The sequence below is a fragment of the Chionomys nivalis genome, chromosome 3 (assembly GCF_950005125.1).
Source record: "Chionomys nivalis chromosome 3, mChiNiv1.1, whole genome shotgun sequence".
In the NCBI taxonomy this organism is placed as follows: Eukaryota; Metazoa; Chordata; class Mammalia; order Rodentia; family Cricetidae; genus Chionomys; species Chionomys nivalis.
In genome coordinates this window covers 40,371,872-40,399,188 of record NC_080088.1, presented here as the reverse complement: position 1 = coordinate 40,399,188, position 27,317 = coordinate 40,371,872, and the positions used below count along the sequence as shown (strand labels likewise).

General features: G+C 46.1%; 1 protein-coding gene across 1 annotated transcript in view; it reads right to left on the bottom strand.

The window, feature by feature from the left end:
• Positions 1 to 24,119, bottom strand: part of Fstl1 (follistatin like 1) — a 57,996-nt gene extending 33,877 nt beyond the window's left edge. The window contains exons 1-2 of the mRNA XM_057765971.1: positions 24,007 to 24,119; positions 23,810 to 23,866 (exon numbers count right to left, since the gene is read on the bottom strand). Coding sequence (XP_057621954.1) covers positions 23,810 to 23,866 — 57 coding nt within the window. The 5' untranslated portion in view covers positions 24,007 to 24,119. The remainder of the gene's footprint in view (positions 1 to 23,809; positions 23,867 to 24,006) is intronic.
• Positions 24,120 to 27,317: the final 3,198 nt, after the last annotated feature.

Here is a 27,317-nt window from a genome sequence, read left to right as displayed (position 1 = left end):
GTGCCCTTCCCCCAGAGTCTTCCCATTGAGAGGAACACCTCTGCCATCCCTGATCCCTGATGACTGACAGACCTCGGCTTATGTAGGCCCAGTGACGGCAAGCTCAGCTGCTGTGATGTCACGACTGCAATGGCTGAATGGTGCCCAGAAGACAGCATTTTGCAGGTTCTACCCCCCAACTTCTGGCTCTTGCCGTCAGAAACTGGAGTAGCCATGGATCTCTGCAGTCAGCACCATTCACTGCCAAAGGATGACCCTCGGAAACAGGTGAGCAGCATGTGTCTATGTTTATAGACAAATATATTTGTTAAAAAGATTTATTTTGAAGCCGGGCGGTGGTGGCGCACGCCTTTAATCCCAGCACTCGGGAGGCAGAGGCAGGTGAATCTCTGTGAGTTCGAGACCAGCCTGGTCTACAGAGCTAGTTCCAGGACAGGCTCCAAAGCCACAGAGAAACCCTGTCTCGAAAAACCAAAAAAAAAAAAAAAAAAAAAAAAAAAAAAAAAAAAGATTTATTTTGTTTAGTGTTCTGTCTACATGTATGCCTGCAGGCCAGAAGAGGGCACCAGATTTCACTACAGATGGTTGTGAGCTACCATGTGGTTGCTGGGAATTGAACTCAGGACCTCTGGAAGAATAACCAGTGCTCTTAATCTCTGAGCCATCTCTCCAGGCCCCAGATGAATATTTCTACAACAGTTCAGGAACATGTCAATCTAGCTACACAGTGGTGACTTACCATCTAGGACCTCAGACCTCCTCAACCATGGATGTTTGACTGGAATTAAAGTGCCAGGCAGGAATTCCTACCTGACAGCCTGTCATTGACGTTTGCAGGATTCACGGTTGGCTCAAGTCATTGATGCCTCTGGCAGCCTGCAGAGTGGCTTTTTGGGAACTCTGCAAGCTAGAGAGCCTGAAGGATGCATCCATCTTAGCTCCAGTTTGATTTCTCTTCATCTTGCAGTGAAAGTGTGTGGTGTCTTCAGCAATAGGATCTTGTCAACCAGTTCTGGAGGGGAAGGCAGTGAATGGCAAGAGCCTGTGTTTCTTCGGGGTAGGTGGGTTCTGGGCTCATCTGATGAATAACTCATAAGGAGATAATTGGATATTTCTCTTATATTTTTGGTTGTGAGCCTAGCCTTTAACGGCTGAGCATCTCTCCAGCCTGGATATTTCTCATCTGAACTAGCCACACTGGGGAAGTTATAGCTACTTTGTGTCTAGAGAAGCCACTCACACTAAAGAGCGCAGCTCTCAACAGTGCTCAGTTCTGACCTTACTGAATCAGAGGAGGAGCTTTTAATGTTCTAGAAGGGTATCTATAACTGAAGTCCACACATGATATGAAGATATGGGCAAGGCAGCAGACTGAGCTGTGTCTAGGAGCGAGATGTGGAAGGAAGGAATAGACTTCGCAGTGGGACAGTGCCATGGGCACGTAAACCTCACTTTGGCTCTGCTTCCAATGCCCAGAGCCCAGTTCCATCAGCAGGATGGTTTCCTCTGTGAGAAAAATGCTGGCTTCAGTGGGACAACACAGCAGGTAAGGGAGCTTGCAGACAAACCCGATGATCGGCGTTTATCCCTGAGTTCACATTGTCGAAGGAGGGACCTCACCAGCATATTGCTTTCTGACACACAAACACATGCCATGGCACACACACCAATCTTTCCCACATAAGGAAATGAAAATGTTCAAAAATAAAAAGTTCGCTATTTTCTACGTTTGGACTTTGATCTGCTTGGCTTGTGGATCACATAAACAAACGGCTAAATAAGCAACATATTTTGAGCTTTCATGGACATATTAGATAAAAACTTTCCTCTTTGTCATTTACATGACTTTTTTTTTTGGTTTTTCGGGACAGGGTTTCTCTGTGGCTTTGGAGCCTGTCCTGGAACTAGCTCTTGTAGACCAGGCTGGCCTCGAACTCACAGAGATACGCCTGCCTCTGCCTCCTTACATGACTTTTTTTCTCTCTCTCCACACGCACGCGCGCACGCACACACACGGACATGCACGTAAGCACACTACTAGTGTTCTGAGATTAAATCACTGAAAACACACGTTTTACTGTTGGAACATTTCTGCCTTGCATTCTTCCCTTGGCGCAGCTGGGAAGAAAAAGCTGGAAAATCGACGTGTGCTGCCCCAATCAGCCCAGGCCCCGGCTAACAGGAAGTCTACAGAGCGATGGTGAGAGTGAGGAACTTGGTTCCATTGCAGTAAACCCCTCTAGATTTTTGCAAGGAACAAAATCCCATGAGACCCTCCTTTTCTGTGCAAAAGGCTGACAGTGGCTGTACGGGTTTAGCTGCTACGGTCAGATCTGCATTTATGGAGGAAAAAATATTCCAAGTACTATATAACAGGATAGTTCCAGAAACCACCACTCTTTGCCTCTGATCGACACTGGAGAAATGCCACATGTTTGACTGCTTTCGGTTACCCTAAGAGACCTCCGACTCCACTCAAAGGTGGAGTGACAGGCTCTGATAAGTCAGGAAAAAACTGATTTGTGGGTCAAATGTAAGAGTCTGGAAAGCCGGGTATCAGGAGAGCTGGGGGTTGGGAGGGGCAGCTCCCTGCTTGCCAGGTCTCCCTTCAATGCTGTTCACTGTGTTGGCAGAGTCTTTTCTGGAATAAGGGAATTCTTCCACGAGACCCACATGTGCCCATCCGGCAGTACTGGAGGATTTGTGCTTCTTTGTTTGGAGACATCATCCTCATGGCTGCTGTGACATGTGAGTGCCAAGACAGGAAAGACTTCCCCAAGTGAGGGTCACAGTAAATGGCAAAGTCAGGAGAGGGACAGTGACTCATAGGCTGCAGGAAGTGAATCCACCAACAACGGAATGTCACGCTTTATGCTGTACTCCGGGGAGCATTCGCTTCCTCTGGGAATGGTGCCCAGTTACACCAGAATTGCTGAGCGTGGAAGTTAAAGAACAAAAATATTTACTACTCAGCCAGCCTCTGCTAAAATTTCAGCTTCTTTAGGACCCAAAAAGATTAGAATCCTGGAGTCTGATTAAGCAAAGTCAGCATTGCTAGGATGTTCAAGGTTAAACAAAGGGTCAATGGGCCGGGATGGTCAACCCCTTTCCTTGGCACAGAGATGATGGCCCTGGGATTCAGAATAAAAGGCAGGGCAGCACACTGCACAGGACTACAGCCTCTTTAACTATCCAGCCAGTGGGCAACAATGTAACCAGCACTTACTAGACACCCATTCAATAACCCATTCCATAAACACAGTTCTAGGGGAGCTGGGGACTCACTGGTAAGTGAGCATGTACTCTAGGAGGACGGAGAGTAAACAAATGAAAGCAAGTCCATCTCGCACCACGATGCTGGAGGGCCGCATGGTACGGATTACCGAAAGCTGGGGAAGAGGAGACCTTACCGTATGGTCGGTACCATCTGAGCTGAAAACTGAAGCATGAGCAGGTCATCCACAGGGAAGGGAAGGGCAAAGCAGGATGGGACGTGTTCTGCTCCCAGAGCAGGAAGAAGGCCACTGTGACTATGTACATGGTACCACAGGAAGAGAAGGGGGCAAGGGGCTGGCAAAGGCCAGAGCATCAAGGGCCTGAAGGTCACCGAGAAGATAAATATTACAATAAGGGACATCAGAGGGCAGTGCACAGAAAGTGGCACTGTAGATGGGGTTTTACCAAGGCTACTAGAGATGCTGTGTAGAGAAGCAGATGGCCAGGCGATACAGAGAAAACACGAGAGCATCTAGGACACTCCTGTAGTGATGCAGGCATGCAATGAGGGTGGCGGTGGAGAGAGAGGACTCTCAACACAGGTGATGCAATCCGACAGGAAAGCCTGTAACAGAATTTGTTAAGAGACTGGGTAATGAAGATAAGATACCAGGAAGGCCAGATGTGGCAGCACACACCTTTAACCCCGGCACTGGGGTGGGTTTTAGATAGCCTGGACTACATAGTGACTTCAGGCCAGCTAGAGCTGCAACTTGAGACCCTGTCTTAATTCAGAGAGAATTCTTGAATATTTTCACTTATAGACAGAGCCATGTTGATGGCCCCAACCTGAGTCAACCTGACTTTTCCCCCTGGACTTGCCTTGGATTCCAGATAGGCCCTATATCACTCTCATGAAAGGGGTTCATTGGGAAGCAAGTTCCACAAGACCCAGGGATAGATACAGATAGGCTCTGCTTGCAGAAGTTTGTTTGGATTACTCCTGGAACATTAGCCTGGAACATATTCACGGCAGTGGGGTTCACACATAATCCTAGCATTTGAAAGGTGAGGTTGGAGGATAGCCCATGAATTTGAGGCCAGTCTGGGCTACAGAGTGATACCATATATGTGTGTGTGTGTGCATGTGTGTGTGTGTTGGCACTCCAACGTGGTTGGCTATATCCACACAAAACCTGAGAAAGCTTGAAAAGGAACTCTAGACAAAAAACAAAACAAAACAAAAACAAAAAAAGTTTAGCCACATTCCCCCTTCCTCCCACATTGGGTTTTGCTTGCTGGTGGTGTGCTACAGCCAACCTTTAAGAGAGGTCTTTCTGATTCAGTGTTCGATGGCGGCTTCCTGGTTCACCAGCACGAATGGCTCTGACTCTTTTGGATGGTTTGCCTACAGAGCACTTGAATGGGTTTGTGCACCCAGATGCTTGTATGTTTGGGGTTAGGAGGAAAAGTAGCTGAGACTATGCCTGCGGCTCAGTGCCCCCCAACCTGGGTAGGTGGCCGGATCATGTCTGCTAGGAGTGCACAGGCAGGAGAGCATGGCAGATTCCTGCTGCCATACACTGAGATATATCCAGTTCGCGCAGTGTGCTGCATGGAGGATTTAGCTTTTACTCAGATAAAAAGGGTTTATACGCTGCACGGTGCTACCCAGAGTTGAAGTGGTGAGGATGGCTCCCACCCGGTGGTCCTAGAACCTGTGGTAAACTACCTCCTCCATATTTAAAGCTTGAGAGAGGTGAAGCCAGCACCCAGGGCCGCTGAGACCAAGTTGCTTAGCATTTTAAAAAGTACTCTTGAAAAGAAAATGATTTCAGATACACAAAAGGACAGATTCAGACATAAAAGACCTCTAAACAAGACACACTGTTTTTTAAAAATGTACATAGGCTTGGGAAAAATAATAAGACACATAAAGATGGAATATACACAGAGAGTCTGGATTATGTGTATTATGTTCTCTTTTAATTTCTTTGACTGTTAAAGAGCTACATGACAAGAGACCTTTCATTGTACGGGTTGCTAAGCTAAACCAACATATATACTTTAAAGGTATCTTGTCATCAAAATTTGGGTCTAAGGATATGTTGCTTTGGAAAAGATGTTCTTCTTTTATTTCCACACAGGATGAGAACCTGTGGATTCATTCCAGGCTAATGTGGTTTGATGGATAAAGACTCCCTAAAAGTTGCCTTGAACACCCCCTCAAAAATTACTTCTCCTAGTAAACAGCAGAAAGCAGTTTGAAGAAAACCACGCCCATATTCCCAAATATTGTTTAAAAATGTTTTTTTTTTTTTATATATTTAAAGGGGGATATGCTATAGAGATTAGCATTGGTCTAGATTTTGGTTTATTGATACAAATTTAAGGTCAATTTTGTTATACTGTGTATTTATATTTCTGCTCTTGATTAAGGTATTGTGTTTGTACAGCTCATTTAAAAAATGTAATGTATAATTAAGAAATATAGGTTAATAGATAATCACTTATGATAGTCAAGCTTGTAGTCGTGTTAGTTAAGAATTCTAGATATATAGAGATATATTTTATTTAGACAGATATTCTTCAAATCTTTCAGAGACCTTCAGAATATGTCATTTAAATATTTTAAGCAGTTAGGATTTTTCATGACAGTGAGACACATTTGTTCCTGGCAGCATCAATACTTCAAGAGGGTGATGGGCATTGAAAAGGGTCCTTATAGAGTTTGTTAGCCATTTGGGCAAGAAACTGCTCTTGCCTGGACTGCTTGATGCTATGTTGGGTGAACTGGACATGCAGGACCCACAGAGAAATGACTGTTGAAATGGTCCTTCAGGGTTTCTGTTTCATGGAGTCTGTTAGACATTCTGCAGGACACAGAAGAAAGTGACTGACAAACTGCCAATATAGGTGGAACTGTCTTTGAAATTTCCTGCTTCATGGAAAAGTCTGCTGGATACTATGGGCCTGTAGGTTAAAGATGGATGCCCCAATGGTACAAAAGAAATTTGGGTGAATATCCAGGCAGTGAGATGTCTCTGTCAATTCTAGAGTTTTGGAAGTTGCTTACAATATACATCTTGTTTACTTAGTTAATATCATATCCTTCTAGAGTCTTTGATGGAGTTGAAGAATTTATAGTTTTCCTTAGTTTTGATAAAAGATAAAGTATATATAAGTTTTATAACTGTAATTCTTACTTGATACCTGTTTTGTTATATGTAATTTTACTATGCTAAAGTTAAAACCTTCCTTTTTATTTAAACAGAAAAGGGGGGTGATGTAGGATTACCCTCTGTATGCTGTGAATACCTTTGGTTAATAAAGAAACTATCTTAGCCTATTGATAGGGCAGAGTAGAACTAGGTGGGGAAAACTAAACTGAATGCTGGGAGAAAGAAGGCGGAGTCAGGAGAAGCCATGTACCCCGGTCAGAGACAGATGCCAGATGGAACTTTACCCAGTAAGCCACAGCCACGTGGTGATACACAGATTAATAGAAATGGGTTAAATTAATATGTAAGAACTAGCCAATAGGAAGTTAGAGCTAAAAGGCCAAGCAGCAATTTAATTAATACAGTTCTGTGTCATTATTTCGGTAATCTGTGCAGTTGGGAACCAACAAGCGGCCTCCACACTACATGTATGCATGTATGTATGTATGTATATATGTATCTGTGTGTAATTTATGCTAGGTTTTGAAATGGTGTTCTGTGGAGAAATGAATGAAATCATTGGAGAGCACTGCTTACTTTGTCTTCCTCTTCACATATTCTGATACTGGCGTAAAAACCATTTAGTATAGCACAGACTTTAACATCGCACAATACACAGTCCAGGTTAGGCTTTGGGCCTTTTCCTGCGGTTCTATGGCCTGCCAGAACTGAAGCGGTCTCAACTGAGCATTTACCTGCCACAAGATACTTTGGCTCCCTCACCTCTCTGGCCACACACCATATACTGATGCTTTTTAAATTTCCAGAAGCATCATTTCTCCTTAAGTTTCTTCTCAGACACTATCTTAACTTTGCAAAAACAACCCACCCGCCAAGGTATCGTTCCAACCATGCATCCCATCTGCAGTGTTCTCTCAGAGCTTTTATCAGGGAACACTGACGGCGGATCAGCAATTCTTCACCCTAACACCCCTCCTCATTTGTTCAGCCGCAGCAATGGTGTTTAGGCAGCTGCTCTACTTTCCGGTTTTTACTACTGTGTAAAGCATTGGCTTTCACTACGACAACTTCATACAGACTTTGTTCGACATTTCTGTTGCTCCTCATTCCCCGCTCCTATCCTCTTCCTGTCGGTCCCCTTCCTCCCCACAGTGGTGCCCATTCTGCCTTCATGCTTCCTATCTGAGCTTCCCAGCCCCCATTTCTAGGACACGATCACCTTGGAACAGTTGGTGCTTTGAATACCCCAGCCACAGAAGCTCTTAACCTTCCTTTCTGCCATAAAGGGAACTTTATGGCTTTCTGAATATGGCTCCTGTCATATCTGAGGTCACAGGTTGGCAGTCTAGGGTTTATGATAGTATCCAGGTACCCAGGAGCCAAACACATTCTCACTCCACACAAATGAACATGCACTTGCGCATGCATCTCTCTCTCTCTCTCTCTCTCTCTCTCTCACACACACACACACACACACACACACAAAGAGCCAGTCAGTCATGCAGAAAGCCAGCCCTGTCCCACTCCCCAGCACAAGCAAAAAGAAGACGTTTCCTATAATTAAAACCAGCCACCTGAGAATGAGGAGGTCTCTATATCTCAGGTCCCTGTGACATGAGTAATTAAGGGCTCCAGGACAATGCCATTTACAGTGAGCACAGTGACAGCAGCACCTGTAAAAATAATCCAGCCAACCAAAGGAACAGCCTGTGTGGACAGCAGGCCCCTAATATAACCACCGTTCAGGGGAACAACTTAAGACACGAGGAGCCTTCTGTTTGATTAAACGTGTAGGGGGATTTCGAGGGGAAATACAATTTCCTAAGCGGTAAAGTGACTGAACCAGTCCAAAATCCCTGAAAGTTAGTTATTCTAATGGGGCTTTATATCACCACTATGGCTTTCTGGGGGGATTAAAAATGCCTAAAAGAAAGATGATATTGAATGCATAACAAACAGTCAGAGCCACATCTCATCCAGATCAAACTATACAGGTCCTTTTGTAGAAAATAAACAGACTTTTTCCTAGTTATATTTCTAGGCGAAAGTTGTTAACTTTATATCTGCCCTGAAAGTAATATGGCCCCTTTAAAAAATTAGGAAATTTTATCAAAAAATAAGGAGCTGGCTGGGCAGTGGTGGCACATGCCCTTAATCTCAGCACTCGGGAGGCAGAGGCTGGTGGGTCTCTGTGAGTTTGAGGCCAGTCTAGTCAACAGAGTGAGTTCCAGGACAGGCAGAGCTGTTACACAAAGAAAACTTGTCGAAAGAAAGGAAGAAAGCAAGCAAGCTGGAGAGAAGACTCAGTTAACAATTAAGAGTGCATGCAGGTTTTTCAGTTCAAATCCTGGTTCCCACATCAGGTAGCTCGCCTGTAACTACAGCTCAGGGAACCAACCAATGCCTCTGACCTCCATGGGCCCTTACACACACAGACACAGACAAACACACAGAGACACACACAACTAAATAAATAAACAAAATTGGAAAAGGAATAGACTGAAGTTATTAACTGGAATTATTAGGGACATAACCTCAGCCCTGGCAACCCCTAAGATAAGCCAGGCTGGGCCTCCCATCCTCAATAAGCCAATCAACAAACAAGCAATAGTGGAAAGTAGAAAAAGGAGATTTCTTCAATGAGTCCACATTAGAAAGAGTATCACCTCCCCCACAAGTCCATTGTTAAGGTCCTAGTGATATTAAGGTTTAAACAGATAACATAAGGTGTGCTAAGTAGTCCAGATGAAGGTGGGGTCCTTCCCCCCATCATTGGCTCTGGACACTACCGCCAAGTGGTCTGACAAGTTGTAAGAACTTCTAGGAGACAAGGTCCCCCTCTGGCTACCACCAGGCTTCAGCTTTTCCCACCATGAGCTTCCTGGAGCAAGTCCACTCTCTCATGGCCAGTTGTTTCAGCATTCTGATAGCCAAAGGGTAGGGCACAAGTGTGGGATACCGTCATTCCTGCCCTGCCATGACAGTCACACAGGGAAGGCTGCACGTGACACATCCAACCTTAGCAAGCACCTGGACTCGAGCCTCACTGTCCTTTTTTTGCCATCTTTCAGAAGGAAACTGAGGAAGCCAACACCAGCGGATCTTCCTTGGCCGGGGTCCTGCTGGTCCTCAGCCAGCCTGTGCTGCATTGCAGAAGTCTTGCTGAGCAAGATGCAGACACTGACTGATGCAGAAAGAGAAAGTCTTGCCTTTAAAATAAATGCCTACCCAGGAATTCTGACTCCGTGCATGCCTGTCAGCAAAGTCAAGGCAACACGGGCTAAGACAGGAAAGGAAGTGGAAAGTGAAGGAGAGAAGGAGAGGAGCAACAGAGCAATGGGGCATATTCACATTCCTGAGATTCTCGGGACAGAGGAGCCTGGAGTTTCTGGGTAGCCTGGCCCCGCCCTAGTTGACTGCAGCGTTCTGAGAAGCCTGCTCCCACCAGAAACTGGTGCATACAAATTCTCTCTCCGACAGAAGCTTTTGGGAATTAAGCTGAGCCAGCAAGAAGCTATAAAGCTTCCCTGGGCCCTCACGACCGAGGCTGCATCAGTAAAGGGGACCTGGGTGTGCGAGCATCTGTGCCGGTCGCCATGAACACCTACATGTCTGCTTTACTGTCTAGTAGCTGGTCCAGCAGAAATTCCTCCTCTGTCAGTACCACGCCAAGTTTTAAATGATCCAAGCATCGCTGTGACAGTGGCCAGGAACTCCTCTGGACTGTCTTTGAGTCCCATATCCATTTTCATGCTGTCTTATAAATGTTATGCCCCAAACATAGATCTCTCTCCGAACCTAGTTGGCTTAACTAATTGCAGGCCATTTTTGGTTGAAGCGGAATGATTGACTGAACAAATGACACATGGGTACACTGGTAGTCACAAAAGTAAGCACTGTACCTAGGCTTAGAGCGACGACATGGCAGTATAACCAGAAGTCACACAGTGAAATAGGGGAGCTAAGCAGAGGGACTTCCAATACACACTTGCCCCTCTCCATTAGTTCCCACAGGAATTTGTCGTTGAGGCAACGTCTTACTATGGGATATTGGCAGATGCCTGTGCTCCCCCAGAGGTTAAATTCAAGTCAGTATGCATGGGTGTGCATGTGCAAATGTGTGTCCAGACATGTCCTAACCTGCACAAGAACCCCTATCAGGGAGGACACATACAGTGCATGAGTAACCCCTATTCAGAACCAGACGTCAGGGTAATTGAGCACCTGGCCATGTACTAGGGCATAGAAAAAGGAGCCAGGATGGGGCACCAACATCAGTGGGACTGAAGCATCCATGTTGACCTTGGCTTCCTAACTAAGGCCATTCCAACAAGTCACTTGATTTCAGTGCGTATCTCAGAGACAAAAAAGACCAGTGCCTGAGACAGCCACAAACACTCAACACTGACTCATAGATCAAGGCCAGGGGACCAAGGCAGGACATTCAGCACCTGTCCAGGAACTCCTGGGTCTTGGTCATGGGCCAGGCAACATGGTGGGAGGCAAGAAGAATTCCATGCAACTTTTCTACACAGTTATTTTTGTAAGCCATTTGTAACACTGCACCATTTTTTGAAAGAAAGTGTGAAGGTTTTAAAAAATCAGAAGAAAGTTGTTTGTGTCAAGAAATCTCACGCTGAGCAGTGATGGTACACACCTTTAATCCCAGCACTCAGGAGGCAGAGGCAGGCAGATCTCTGTGAGTTCGAGGCCAGCCTGGTCTACAAGGCTACACAGAGAAACCCTATCTCAAAAAACCAGCCAAACCAAACCAAAATCTCAAATTCCACTTTTTGGACTTTGGATTGTTCTGTACTCTTTTTTTAAAGATCTTTCGCCAGGCGGTTGTGGTGCACGCCTTTAATCCCAGCACTCGGGAGGCAGAGGCTGGCGGATCTCTGGGGCTCGATGCCAGCCTGGTCTACAAGAGCTAGTTCCGGGACAGGCACCAAAGCTACAGAGAAACTCTGTCTCGAAAAAAAAAAAAGATCTTTCTCTCGATCCCAAGGGGATTTGGCATCTCTCATTTCTTTCTTGGTGTTCATACACAATTGACACATGAAGTAGAAAACCAAATGACTTTTATCTGTGGAGTAACCAGGATTCAGGATTCTGGGGCACGAAGACTCTTCAGACACCACACCCTGGACGTCTACGCTGCACTCAGTACGTAAGAGCAGGACCCAGGGGCATCCTGTTTCCTTTCATTCTGTGTTCTTACTCCTTAACCAACCTCTTTCAATGGTCCCCAAGATGGAAAATTGAGGTAAGAACTAATTAAAGATTCTACTTCCTCTAAATAGAGTATTTTGACAACCCAAAGTGGGTGGACTGTAAACTGCAGTTCACTCTTACTCCTTTTGGGGGATGGGGGTAAATGTTTGTCTCAGTTCCCCCTTGGGGTGCCATTGAGTTATTCACTCCAGCCTCCTCTGGGCAAAGACAGAGGCTTCCTCGAGCTAGCTTCCACCAAGGGCACTTCTCGGCCACATCGTCAGCCGGTACTTCTCACTTCAGAGAATCCTGGGCAGGCTCATCATCCACTCACTGGCTTCCTACATGTGTGGGTACATGCCAGTCCCCCAAGAAAACTCAGGGCTGACTTTGAGAAAGGCAGGAAATGAGCAAGAAGAACCAGTACGAGCATCGCTGAGGCAGTCGGGGCTGCTGGGAAGGCCCGGTGCCAAGCAGACGCTGTCTAGACTTTAGCTGGACTCTCCCAGTGGAGGGGCGAATGAGGGAGGAGGGGAGCCAGGCCAGAAAGCCTGTAGTTCTTTGTTCAGCTAACGCAAACATATGACACAACCTGACGGGCTCCAGGCTGGGGGCTCACTCTATCTGGGACATTTTCTTCAGGGGCTGGAATCCAGCGATAGGCTGAGGGAGGTTCTGGTAATCCATCCATCAGAGGGGAGCTGGGGATGCTTCTCTTCATTCCTGAGAACTCCGAGTTCCCCCACGGAAACTGAAGTGAGCAACAGCCAAAAGAGGCACACCGTAGGGGCGAAGGGCCGTATTTTAAAGTTCTTTCCACTGTGTTGTTTCAGCTTGTCCTTATGAAGAACAAGCTTTTGATGGAGGCCTCAAACCTCTGATGAAAACAGTTGATTAAAACTGGTACAGATGTAGAAAGATCCACTGCTGTCCAATAAGCTCCTGACTCTGAGGTAATGCTGGCTTCAGGAGGCTTTACTGACCAGTCGGTGGGGAAAGGGGCCTTTTCTGCTGGGTGGCAGAGGGGGCCTGTGCCAGGACATGACTCAGTGAATACAGTGCAGGATGGAACTGGCCCCATCAGTCCTTCACCCAGGTGTGTCTGCGCAACAAATAATCACACTTAGCAACTAGATTGGAGGTCAGAGCATTTCAGTTGGCCTCGTGTGGTATGGAAGTTATGAATACATCTCAAGGACATCTTGAGTCACTGGCCATTAGCTGCCAATGTTCCCAAACAATAACTGCAGTTCAGCATGCGTCCGAGAAGCAGCTGGGGCTGGACTCAAGTGCAGCTCATGACTGCATTCACGGGGTTGGAGCGGGCGAGGCAGCAGCATCAACTCAGGTACCAAAGCCATCCAGCCACTGGTAAACCCTGAAGCGGGGTGGGTGACTGGGTCTGTACAGAGTCCACGCTACCAGCAAAGTCCTGGAGTTTCAGATTCTGACTTCTAGAAACAAGACACCGTCGCAGGGGCTTCAAGCCCTGGGTTTACATCCTGCCCCTAGCTGCTGTGGGGTAACTGAGTAGTTTCTTCACGGGTAAAATGAGGATTAGCGTAGCTACTTATCAGTGTGTGAGAATTAAGTAGAAGTTCCTTCACTTTCCGCCCTTTTCCAAGCTCAGTGCGGGGAGGTTCTTCTCAGCCCCGTCTTCCTGTTTCTCAAACTGGACCATTCTGAGGCCGTGTGTGACCGTCCCTGCCTACTTCTCCCACTAGACTGAAGGCTCCTGTGACCAGGGCCTGCTTCACCAGCACTAGCTTAGTACCCCACAGGGGGCACAAGTGTGAAACCTTTGACTCCCCTCTTCCCTGTAGACCTTGAGAAAACAAGTGTATTGGACGATTCATAAAAGCAGCGTGTATGGGTTTAAACTGTGTGAAGACAAGCAGGAGGTCTGTAGGGATTTTGTCAGCTCCTAACACAGACCAGGCCTTTTGGGATGAAGGGAAGCAGGAGGAACATGAGAAGGAAAAGGCTAGACAGAAAGGACAAGAGAGCGTGAGAAGGCAGCGAGGAGCCCTGGCCCGGGATGGGGTAGCTGTGAGGGCATGAATTCCGGTTCCCTCAGAGAACCAGTGCTGTGGTCCTCACTGTCGAGGAACACTTCCCATGCCACAAACTATTTTATACTCCACACTGTCATTTAATAGCAAAAGCTCTTCAATAGAGTCTGTTTAAAGAACAGGTTTGAAGGCCAGACATGGTGGCACGGTTGTCATCTCAGCATCTGGGAGGCAGAGGCAGGAGCATTACAGAGGCAAGGCCAGTCTGAGGTGCACAGCAAGATTCTGCCACATGGGCTTGGGGACAAACTCAGTGGCAGAGCTTTGGGCTAGGTTGGGTGAGGCCCAGGAGTCAATGCTTTAGCATAACTAAAGACAGGTAAAGAAAACAGGCAAAACAAACTTGGAGATATCTAGTTTGAGACCAAGAGATAATGAAGGAGGGAACTTGAGGATCCTCTGAATGACAAGAAAATGGGAAACAAGAAGAGACAGCATCTCAGATAAAGCTCTCTACAAAACGCAGCCTCAGCTGACATGCTGATACAGAAAACAAGCTTGGGAGGCAGAAATGATACCGCCCGCCTGGGGCAGCCTCTGGAATTATGGATAGGAAGGGGCCGCACATCTCACTGCATTTCAGAACTGTCTAAAGCAGAGGCAAGAGGAGAGGAAGTAGAAGAAGCTGATGGCCGGACCCATTCGAGCTGCACACTGTTTGCGGTGGAGGCAGCGTCTCCAGGAAAAGACCTGTGTAGTCCCATGAGTCTCACACTGGTGCTAATGGAAAGACACGTGTGAAGTGGCTGATATCACACCCCAGCAAGGGCCCGAGGCTGCTGCAGATTAATCAGTCATATTTATTAAGTATTACTGAAGGATACAGGAAAGACTGGGGAAAGGCAATTTTAATTTCAAAATAACAAAGGAAAATAGAGTCACTTTCCCTAACATGGATTCAAATATCCCACTACAGACAGACAGACAGACAGACAGACAGACACAGACACACACTGCGCACACTCGCCTGTGCCTGCGACACAACATAGCTTTTGCCATATATTACGTGATTCACTTGGCAATGGCCCGAGTGCTCACAAATAGTGCCTTGATCATCCAGGACACAGGACGTACCAGGCAGCATAAATTCCGGCTTATTCCTGAAAATAGCGAAATAATGATTACTTCCAAATGAGGACATAAAAAGTCTGTGAAGAGATTACACGGAAGCCTTTCAACCACAGCAGAAAATGCAAATTTATAGGCTATATTTTTGCATTATAACCACCCAGAGAACATTCTATTAGCAAGTTATTGCCAGACTCTGCTAATGCAGAAGCCGCTATCCGCGACAGTAGCCTCTCTTCCAGTCTGAGGCAGAGCAAGCGTGGATTTCACCAGGGCAGTCAAGAAAACTCTCATTGCCAGTCTTCGCTGATGGCCAACATGATGGGCTTGGCTTACTTTAAGGTGTTTGCAGTAACTCAAACGACGTAGATGCTTGGGCCAGAAACCGGTAAGTGGCTTCTCTTGACATTTCCCACCTCGGGTCCACCACCTCTTGTTCTCTCCGTCAGCCACACGGGTCTGAACTCACCCTTCCTATTAACCTAGTTTCGGTTCAAATCTGTCAGTGCTTGCTAGACTGGACTGAGTATTCCAGCAGGAATGACAAACAGCTTTCACCTCACACAGAGACTCCTGACTGATTGTTAGTAGCTATACAGAATACTGTTGAATAAGATTTTCAAACCTCCTCTGAATTCAGCAGGAAAGGATTCTATGATTGATTACTAATGCCTGTCATGGACAGGGGCAAATACCGTCTCAGCAAGCCATTTATTCCAGTGCTGGGAGTACTTATTTTCACTGCCTATAGTGTTCAATCAAATCATCACGTATTACTGAGTTGATTAATTCCCTGGGAGCTATAGAGCATCATCCAACATATTCTCTTAAAGCAAGCCCTGTTGGTCCTCCTCTTCCAGTATTTCGTCTAGGGCCTTGACGTCATGAGGAAGAATTTATCCTCCTACTGCTGTGCTGGGGAGATGGCTCAGCAGAAAAGCACTGGCAGTGCAAACGTGAGCAACAGAATTCAGATGCCCAGACACCCACACAAATGCTGGATAGACATGGCGGCCCGCCTATAAGCCTGGCACTTTGAAGGCAGATACAGAATCGCCGGAGCAAGTCCTACCTAGTATTAGCTCTAGACTCTGGGTTTAATTGAAAGACCCTGGCTCAGTTCATAAGGTAGAGCACAACGGAGGAAGACATCTGGCATCGAACTTGGGTCTCCACACACACGTACATATGCTTGACACCCCATCAAATGTCCACACACATGTCAATACTGACCCGTACACACACATCGCATACACATAACATGAGAATAAAATTACCTTCAATCCCACCACTTACAGGTAAGGTTTTGAGCACAGCTCAGAGGGGCACCTATGCCTGTGCCTTCCCTTCTCCTACCAGTTGTCATGGCAGTTCTAAGTTTACAGCTGTTCTAAATAACACGATTGGCATCTTGTGAAGACTCGCCTTGAATAGAATAATCAACTACACATTCATGCAAATAGTTACATAACATCTGAGTTGCAAGACTCCCGGGAGAATTAATTAACCTTTGCACTGATTCGAAAAACTCATTATTGCTAAAACGTGGATGAAAAATTTGCCAAATGTTGCTAGACACCAAGAGACTGATTAAAAGGAAACCACTGATGGACAAGGAACGATGAAGCGTGCGCTAGGCCAAAGCCTTGCACACGCTGTTTCTACTGCGTGGCTTTTCTACCCTGAGCTTACAGTCTTTCTTCACCAACGCCCTCTGTCTTCACGGGGAGTGGCCCGGGAAGGACTGGGATAGAAGTGTATCAAGTTACACATTAATAATGTAGAGGAATTTTCAGGGGCAGGGGAGATGGCTCAGAGGTTAAGAGCACTTGTTCTTGAAGAGGACCCAGGTTTGATTCCCAGCACCTATGTGGCGGATCACAACCATCTCTAACTCCAGAACCAGGGGACCTGATGACCTTTTCTGATCAGCAAGGGCACCAGGTACACAGGGGGTGCACAGACATCCAGACAGGCAGAACACTCATAAAATAAATATAGCTTTTTTAAGATGGGAATTTTCAAAAAAATTATGGAAGGACCTCTCAGGTCCTCCCCTGCCCCCCAATCCTCTCTCTCTTCCTCTCTTTTTGAGGCAAGTTCTTACCATGCAGGTCTGGCTAGCCTAGAACCCTCTATGTTGACCAGGATGTCCTCAAATTCCCTTGCTAATTATATTATTCTAATCTACATATTATCTGTTAGCACTGAAGGCTTCTGGACCACCAGTGGACCTTAAGGAATCAGAGGGCAGAGACCAAGCCTTGTCCATCATCCTGGATTCTGCTCTGTGCACGGGTGCAGGGCAGCTTGTCCTGAACCAGACGGTGAAGGGAAGCCTGGTGCCACTCATGGCTCACTCAGGGAGAAATCACCCTTGCCAGAGCCACGGGGGTTGGAATTGGGCGATCTGGGAAAACGTCAGCATTTAAATTCCAAGGTCGCTCACGACTTCACTTACAAAATGAACATATTTTTTTTTTCTAAGAGCATGATATCTGGTGTTATGGAGTCAATAAAATAAGTGTCTGTTCAAAATATTACCCTGGACGTCCAGCTGTTTGGAGGGGGAAAAAACGAAAGAAAGAAACCATCATGTTTCCAATCCACCAGTGTGGCCCTGGGTATTTACAGCTCATCTTTGACTTTTTCTTCTTGTCAAGACCTGTGCTGCTGTCTAGCTGACCACTTCTTTGGGATATACCTCTGGGGTCCTTATATCCACCCGAACCACAGTCCCAAGCCTCTTCCTAGGACAACTCTTTCAGCTTGTCCACATGAGATTCCTGCTACCCTACTCTCTTTGACAGAAGCTGTAACGGGTCCTCCTTCTAGAGACACTGGCAGCAGCAGCACCTCCATCTGCCAGGTGCTTGCCCATCTGCTTTGGCTATTCAGCGGTGACCCTGCTCTGTTTTAACCACTCAGTTACCAACAGTGCCTTCAGAATCACAGCAAGGAGTTTATTTGCAACAGGATAAACAGGAAACGGTTTTGGTGCTGAAGCTGGAGGGTGTGGGTTACACTGAAGGCTCAAGGTCGGTTCTACAGAAGGCAGAGGTGTTCCCAGCCTTTCCCTTCCTGGCAGACAGCCCTAGGGGTTAACTACATGCAGGTGGGGAGGTGTAAATGACATTAGGCAGTGTGGCTTCCAAGGGACAAAGCCCTGACAGTCCTCTAGCATGGAACACCTACAGCTAAGCAGAGTGCATCTGTCTGTAGAGCTGTTACTGTTTCTCCTCACCACTGTCTCAAGAGACACATTCCCAACTCACAGCTCAAGTATGGATCCCCTACTGGAATGAGTGATCTCCTCTGTAAACCTGTCCTTTGTATATGTATAATTTACAATAATGAGTTTTTAGACCTTGAATGCTGGGAACCACAGCAAAAAAATATGTCAGAGCATACATAGAGGGGAATGCATGAAGGAGCATGCAGAGAGGGGAACACACGAAGGTGCATTTGGACACTTATTAAGACTGTCCTGGATCAAGGAGATACAAATCAGAAAAGAAGTCAAACTCTCACTATTTGCTGATGATGTGATAGTTTACATAAGTGATCCCAAAAATTCTACCAAGGAACTTCTACAACTCATAAACCTTTCAGTAATGTAGCAGGATACACGATTAACCAAAAAAAAAAAAAAAAAAATCAGTAGCCCTCCTTTACACAGGACATAGAAAGAAATCAGAGAAACATCACCCTTCACAAAAGCCACAAATAACATAAAAATCTCGGAGTAACTCTAACCAAAGAAGTGGAAGACTTGTATGACAAGAGCTTTAAATCTTTGAAGAAAGAAATTGAAGAAGACACCAGAAAGTGGAAAGATCTCCCATGCTCTTGGGTAGGTGGAATTAACATAGTAAAAATGGCAATCTTACCAAAAGCAATCTACAGATTCAATGCAATGCTCATCAAAATCCCAGCAAAATTCTTCACAAACCTCAAAAAACAATATTCAACTTCATATGTACAAGCAAAAATCCCAGGATAGTCAAAATAATCCTGTACAATAAAAGAACTTCTGGAGGCATCACAATCCCTGACTTCAAACTCTACTACAGAGTTACAGTACTGAAAACACCCTGGTATTGGCATAAAAACAGACAGGAGGACCAATGGAACTGAATTGAAGAGCCGTATATTAATTGACACACAAACACCTAATCTTTGACAAAGAAGCAAAAAAAAAATGTCAAATGGAAAAAAGAAAGCATATTTAACAAATGGTGTTGGCATAAGTGGATATCAACATGTAAAAGAATGAAAATAGACCCATATCTAACACCATGAATAAAACTCAAGTCCAAATGGATCAAAGACCTCAACATAAAGCCAGCCACACTGAACCTCATAGAAGAGAATGTGGGACGTACACTTAAACAAATTGGCACAGGAGACCACTTCCTAAATATAACCCCAGCAACACAGCACTGAGACAAACAATTAATAAATGGGACCTCCTGAAACTGAAAAGCTTCTGTAAAGCAAAGGACAAGGTTAACAAGGCAAAACGGCGGCCTACAGAATGGAAAAAGATCTTCACCAACCCCACATCGGACAGAGGACTGATCTCCAAAATATACAGGAACTCAATAAACTGGTCATCAAAAGAACACATAATCCAATAAAAAAAAATGCAGTAAAGACCTAAACAGAGAACTCTCAACAGAGGAATCTAAAATGGCTGAAAGACACTTAAGGAAATGTTCAACATCCTTAGCCATTAGAGAAATGCAAGTCAAAACAACTCTGAGATTCCACCCTACACCTATAAGAATGGCCAAGATCAAAAACTCTTATGACAACTTATGCTGGAGAGGTTGTGGGGTAAAGGGAACACTCCTGCATTGCTGGTGGGAGTGCAAGCTGGTACAGCCCCTTTGGATATCAGTGTGGCAATTTCTCAGAAAATTAGAAAACAACCTTCCTCAAGACCCAGCAATACCACTTTGGGATATATACCCAAAGGTGTTCAATTGTACCACAAAGCCATGTGCTCAACTATGTTCATAGCAGCATTGTTTGTCATAGCCAGAACCTAGAAACAACCTAAATGCTCCTTGACCAAAGAATGGATAGGAAAATGTGGCACATTTACACAATGGAGTACTATACAGCAGAAAAAAAAATAATGACATCTTGAAATGTGCAGGCAAATTGATGGATCTAGAAAACATCATATTGAGAGAGGTAACCCAGACCCAGAAAGGCAATTATCACGTGTACTCACTCATAAGTGGGTTTTTTTTTTTTGTTTTTTGTTTTGGTTTTTCGAGATAGGGTTTCTCTGTGGTTTTGGAGCCTGTCCTGGAACTAGCTCTTGTAGCCCAGGCTGGTCTCGAACTCACAGAGATCCGCCTGCCTCTGCCTCCCGAGTGCTGGGATTAAAGGCGTGCGCCACCACTGCCCGGCTCATAAGTGGTTTTTAAACATAAAGCAAAGAAAATCAACCTACAAACCACAATCCCAGAGAACTTAGACAACAACGAGGACCCTAAGAGAGTGATACATGGATCTAATCTACAAGGGAAGTATAAAAAGATAAGATCTCTGGAGTAAATTGGGAGCATGGGGACCATGGGAGAGGGCTGAAGGGAAAGAGAGGGGAAGGGAGGAGGGCAGAGAAAAATAGAGAGCTCAATAAAATCAATTAAAAAAAAAAAGACTGTCCTCCCAAAGCAGGCCATTGGGCTATGTGTCCCCTCTAGCCTGTCATATCAAAGGAACTAAATTACACTCCTCAAGACTCCATGGGCACACAAACTAATGCCTGGAATTCTCTAAATCACCCCTATATTGCATCACCAAAGTTTCCAAAAGAGCTGTGGTCATTCCCTGTGGGAGGAGCCTCGAAAGAAAAAGCAGGCAGGCATGATGGTTAGTGCAAGCCCCCTCTCTGCTGATGCCCCCCCCCCGGGCCTAGTCCTGTCCAATATGTGTAGATCTAGAGACATGCAGAGCTCTGAAGAACACTTGCGTGTGCTCACATGGATGGAAAAAAATTCTGGTGGAGGCTGGTTGAAAAAAACACCCTGGTGGTAGAGACAAGGTGATGGAAGGAGGGAGCAAACGGCCCCAACATTGTTACTCTGAGGTCCGAGGTATGATACCACAGAAAACAGTGAAAACAATGTAATACTTCTACTTAGCGAGATTTGGTAATAGAGTCTCAACTATAACAAAGTAGAATTTACACACTAGTATTAAGAATGTACTGGCCACCCTTCCCTGAAAAGGAACAGCTCTGCTTCTGAAAGTTGACTCCAAAGGCTTTGGGTTTTCAAAAGCCAACAGAAGTTGTAGAACCATCACAGTTTTTAAGAAGCGAATTAAATCCTTGGGTTTGATTATGACAGCGAATAGCACCAAGAAAGTTCACTTATTTTCTATGTTTCATTTTTTTGGGAGTTCAACAGTATTTGCACAATGGCCGCAGATCTAAATTTTACTAAAATGGACTCATGCCAAAAGACTAGAAATACCATATTTGAGTGTTTGCTGAATGTTCTTATGGTTAACAAGGAAAAAAAATTGTACTGCAAGCATCATTAACTGCAAATACAGTGTTTAAAATGTATGCCAAGTCACGTCTCCCACAGAGGGTTAATTTACTTTTCCGCCATGATTAGAGATGCCGTACTTAACACGTGCATTAAAACTTGCCAAGAGTTACCTTAAAGGTCAGGCAATAAAGGCTAGGTTGATTGAAAGATAATAATCCCTAATAAAGTGAAGTCATGAAATATAGTAAGGCTATGGCTCATGTCCGTGATCCCTCTTCATTGTGCGTGTGTCCCGCCTTCACTGCCTCTTTTCTGCATCAGCTCCTTGGTTTTCACGCCTCAGCACCCCAACTCCCCCACCCTGCAGCACCAAGGTTTTGCCTGGGAACTGAATACTGGCTGTTTTTCCGTAGAGCTCCAGGGGGAAATTGCATCTGAGGGGGGTGAGCGGTTCCCTGCAGTGCAGTGGGTTGAGGAGGCCAGAGTGAAGGGCAGGTTACCTAGGACAGACCCAGACCTTGGGGCACACAGCCTTGTGTGGAAGAGTCCCAGTGCCCGCAGTCCTTACCTCTGCAAAGAGTTCTTGCGGGTTCACAAAGGGGTTGGCAATTCGTAAGCTGGCTGTAAAACTAACCAGGGATTCACTTCATCTACCACAGAGCAGCAGTTGTCTTTCTATAACATCATCATCATCATCATCATTAGAAACAAGGTCTCACTATGTAGCTCTGGCTATACTGAAATTTACTATGTAGACCAGGCTGGCCTCACAGATATCAGCCTGCCTCTGCCTCTCAAGTGCTAGGATTAGAGGCGAGCACCCCGAGGGCCATAACAGGGATGGAGGAGTATTCTTTAACCAGGACTAAAAAAACTGGGGCTATTTCCTCCACTCAGACTCTGAAGAAAAATGAATGAGGGGCAGGCTGGGGCTCAGACGGTTTGCGGGGTAGTATGGGCTCATACTGATCCACTTTCAGAGCTAATCTGTTATATGAACATGGACGGTTTAACTAGTTTCCTTAACTTTGTCCCTGATCTGCCAGATGGAACTAGCAAAGCCCACCTCGCAGGGTTTGAAAGGCTTTAAAAGCACCCAATGTGTGATGTCAAAATACCTGGTGGAATTTTATGCCTTCATGCTTACAAGTGGGGTCAGGCAGTGATTAAAAGTCTGGGGTCTGGAGGTAGAAGGCTTTGGTTCCCATCTTGCCCCCACTATTGTAACTGAAGGCATTTGATAAGTTACACAAACTTCTCTGACTCGGTTTCTTTATGATTGAAGAAGAATTTTCTTACAAGTAGAAGCTAACCAATAAATACTTGCTGTTTTATTTCAATGGAAGTAAAAATAGCTTGTTTCTACCTCAATCAATAATGCAGTGAATTAAAGAAAACATCAGTACAGAATGTGTCTTTTTTTTTTTTGAAGAAAGAAGACTGCATGCATTTATGGATTCTGGGACAGAATCAAGCTGTGATGTAAAGGGCGGGGCTAAACTGCAATATGAAAGAAACACTCAAAGAGGGACCATAAACCACCCACCAGGGAGCTATTTCTTTTGTAACGCACATTCCACTTCTTTCTCATGCTTTTTAATTCCTTCCACATTTCCTGCCATAATTATCAAATGTTTAGTTTCTGACCTCACTCTTCTGGAGACTGGAGCTCAGGGAATTTAGAATTGTTTATTTTCTGCCCATAAACCTTTGAGTTAATGGAGGGGCTTCTGAGTGTACGGTTTGTTTGTAGTGTCTCAGGAAGGTCACTGGCGTTGAAAAGAAAACATTACAAGAGAGAACGAACGAGAAAGAAAGAAAGAAAGAAAGAAAGAAAGAAAGAAAGAAAGAAAGAAAGAAAGAAAGAAGAAAGGAAGGAGAGAGAGAGAGAGAGAGAGAGAGAGAGAGAGAGAGAGAGAGAGAGAGAGAGAGAGAGAACTGCTGCATGTTTTAACCAGAGGCCCCGCAAAGGGCAGAACCCAGATTCTCACACTTGCTCAACAGAGTTTGAGGGAAAATTTGGACTGTGAAGGGCTCTTATGGAGCCCAGATAATAACAAAAAAATCCAGGACATTTTACAAAGAGAAGACATTTTGGGGAATCACAATTCACTCTATAAAAGAGAAAGGAAATTTCATTCTGCTATTTTAAAAATCTTTTAAATCCTCCCCCACCAGGAAAAACTTGGAAAGGAAAAGTGCGTAACTATTCGCAGTTTCCTCTGAAGTGAACAGAAGAACTCACGGCGCCTTTTTGAACTCTGTTGCTGCTCTGGCCGCCGCCTCTGCTTCTATCCGCCCAGTCTGTCCCCTCTCTCCACTCCCCAGCCTCCCTCCATATTAGGCGTGGTGGGGCTCCAGCTTAATGGCCCAAACTACTTGAGAATTGAGATTTAAGTTTGCTACGTAGAATTTCTGCTGGGAGCACTCCAGAGTCCCACTCTATCGAAAGGGTGGGAACCCCCAGCCCCACCCCTAGAGAGCATCCCTGGGGCGCACGTCCGACCGCCAGGCGCGCAAACCCCAGAGACCGGTCACCTACCTCTCCGCGGACCAGGGCGACGGCCACCAGAGCTAGCGCCAGCCAGCGTTTCCACATCTGCGGAAGAGAGAATAGGGTGAGACTGAAGGTTCTGGGCCCCGCGCGGACCCTGGAAACTTCCTCGGGCCCCGCAGACTCGTCCCCTCCTCCCAGCACCCCAGCCTCCTGCAGCCACCCAACCTCCTCTCCGCACTCACGGTGCTCGGGTCCGGGGCTCCGGAAGGCGCGGAGCAGAGCAGAGAGCTGGAGTCGAAGGTGGGTTAGTTGCTGACCGCCAGGCTCCAAGGAAGTCCGACCTGGGCTCGCCGCCCCTTAAGACCCCTCCTTCCCCGCCCGCCGGCCCCCCAGCTCCTCCCCATTCTCCTCCCCTTCTGCAGCGCAACCCCCGCGGCTCCCGCTGCGCTCCCTCCTCCCGGCTCCCTCCCGGAGCCCAGGAGCTTCCAAGCACCATTGGCATCCCTGTCCTCTCCCGGACCCTCATTAAAAATCCTCAGGCACCTCAAGACACGGGGTGTCTGTGTCTTGGGGGACCCTACAACAAAGGCGGGGGGGGGCGCGGAAACCCCACCCCCGGGAGGGGCGCTGGCCTGCGGCAGTCTGGCCTGACAGCAGGAACTAGTTGCGGGCTGCAGAACAGACCAGGTGGGCAGCACAGTGGGCGCCCATTCTGGGCTTGGGACTCGAACCTGAGCATCCCAGAGCCACTCCTCATCTCAGAAAGAGATAGCGGGAGCAGAGGATGCAAGGGAGCAAGTAGAAGTGGGCCCCCGGAGCCCAAGAAGGGCTGGTGAGCAGAAGGCTACTTTGCATTCAGCTGTGAGTGTACTGGAGAGAGGGCATAACTGCCCCGCTCTGCTAAGAGCCTGAGTGCAGCGTTTTTCTATTATTCCCTCTAGGCCAGGAACGTGGTCCCCTCTCCCCCATCCACTCCTCACCAATGTCCCTGTTGTAAGGCACCCTTTCCATTTCTGGTCATTTCCATATTTATGCATCCCGTGGCTATCTTCAAAGGTGTGCCACCTCTTTAAGGGTGCTGACCCCCTATGTTAAGACTTCCCTGTCTTTGGTGACCAGGAATATATCTATGTGTAACACTTCAGACCCAACATCCGGATGCTGCGCCCCACTCCCCACCAGCTCAGGGGTTCCACCCATCACTCCTTTCAGAGCTTGTCTCCCAACCCCTTGTGCCTTTCCCGTAGCAGGGCTGTCACCATAACCCAATCGTTTTCCCGCAGAGCTTTGCTATGCAGCCCTCGGTCCTGTGCACACGTCTACTTCCCTAGTGCAGCCTATCCTTCCTCGCTTAGAAATTCAAGAAGCCGCCTCTGGCAGTGGATTGACTTCAGGCATACTCATTCTTGTCTGCACTGGAAAAAGAAAATCGCTATTTTCTTTCACTCTGGGGTTCAGACACGAAGGTTTCACGTCTTCATTCACATTCTTCTCCCACGTCAAACCCAGACTCTCTGCCTTCCTGGTAAGCACTCCGTTACTCCGTGTCCCCCCTACCTTTTCTGGCTTGCCTTCACCCTCTTGAGCAGACACCCTCTGCTCACACTACACCCGGTGTCATGGTGTCCTCTGAGTCTTCTACCAAGGCCTGCTGAATGCTGAAGGGGTAGAAGGTTTCAAAATTATGCCTAAATTCCACATGGAGATAGATTCAAGTGGATGGATCCTTACAGAGATGGAAAGCAAAATGTAACCGCCATTACTGGTCAAACTGGAATGTCAGCCATGGTTGGAGAGCTGACAGGGCCATGGGTCTCCTAGTGCAGAACCCCAGAACTGAACAAACTTCACAGGTACAGGTAGAGTTGGGAAACCTGCCTGTATAAAATCACCTGCATGGGAAAGCAAAAAAACAAAACAAAACAAAAAAACAAACAAAAAAAACCAAAAACCCAACAACAACAACAACAACAACAAAAAACACTTGCTATTCTCTATCCTTAAGAGGGATGACTTAGCTCACCTTGACTGTTGACTTGACACAGCCTGAAGTTATCTAGGAGAGAACTGCCTGCATTAGATGGGCTTGTGTCTGTGGAGACACTGTCTTGATCCATAATTGATGCTAGAGGACTTAGCTCACCTGGGCAGCACCGTTCTTTGGGCATGTGGTCCTGAGTTGTAGAAGAATGCTAGGGATGTATGAGCCTTGCAAACAAGCTAGCAAGCAGCATTCCTCCAGGGTTTCTGCTTCAGGTTCCTGTTTGGGGTTCCTTCTGCCATGAGTTTCCTCCAGTGATGGTGAAATAATTTCTTCTCTAAGTTGCTTTTGGTCGGGGTGTTGTATCCCAGCAACAGAAAGGGAAATAGAACAAGGGGAGAGTGACACATTCTTTGAAGCATACCAGTCAGATAGTGCATGCCTTCCAGCTTGCTGGAACAAGATGAGCAGGAAATAGATGGCTCTATCATCTACCCTGCCTGCTGTTGTGCTAGGGTTGGAGAAGAGAGCTCTGATGTGTCAAGTCTTGCTTCTGTCCTCTGATAGTTAGCAATTTTCTGTGCCTGTCAAAGCGGGTTAAGCCCTTCCTCTACTGAAATCTGCTTTCTTGTTTTCAGAACCCAAAGTGAGTTTTGCTGCAGCTTTCTCAACAACAGCTTGGGGTAGTAGAAAATATTGAAGTTTGAAGTCAAGCCACCCTGGCTATCTCCAGCTGCTAAGTTTTGCTCTCTCCCAACCTAGGTTCCAGCATCTGATGACTGACAGTGACAATGCCCTTCAGGGGGTTGTGAAATTTAAAGTGGTGGGTTATAAGAAGTGCCCGGCAGATAGATAGTAGGCTTCTATAAATGGTAGCCATTATTGCTTCATCCATCTGCCTTGCATCTACACTGGACCCGGGACTACGTGCCAGGTACACAATAACATCCCACATGCCATATTTTTAGTTAACTGTTATAATAAACTTGCAGGCTCTTTAAAAGTGGCTTCTACCTTCCAATAAGAAAACTGAAGATTAGAAAAATTTAGATATTTCCCCAAGGTTAGATAGTTTTGCAGTTTGGCGTTTTATTATACACTATTACTCTCTGTTTAATACTTAGGCCATAATTGTTCTTGATTTAGAGTATAAATAAATCAACAAACAGAGTCAAAAAGAAATAAAAATAACAGCAAAACAACTATAAGAGGGAGTTAACAGTCATGTTGGTAAGGGATGTGCTTCATTGTCAGTGATATTTAAGGGGTGTCTCTGTCGAAGCCAATTTAAACAAATAGCTGTGCAGTTAACAGGAGCTTAGTGACCTGCGCAGCTGAGAAGTCCCAGGAAAATGGCTGGGTTTAGGCAAGTCTTCACTTAGGAGTTTGAACATGTCCCCAAGGACCAATGTTTTGCATCCTTTATTTCTTCCTTCAACAGCCATCTCTTTCCTGGGTTTTACAGGGTGACTGACTCCTGAGAGTTGCCGTCCGCAGGATGATAATCTGACTTACATTGGTCTCATGGAGGGAACAGAGTTGGCCTTTTTCTGGAGATATCACAGAAGTCTT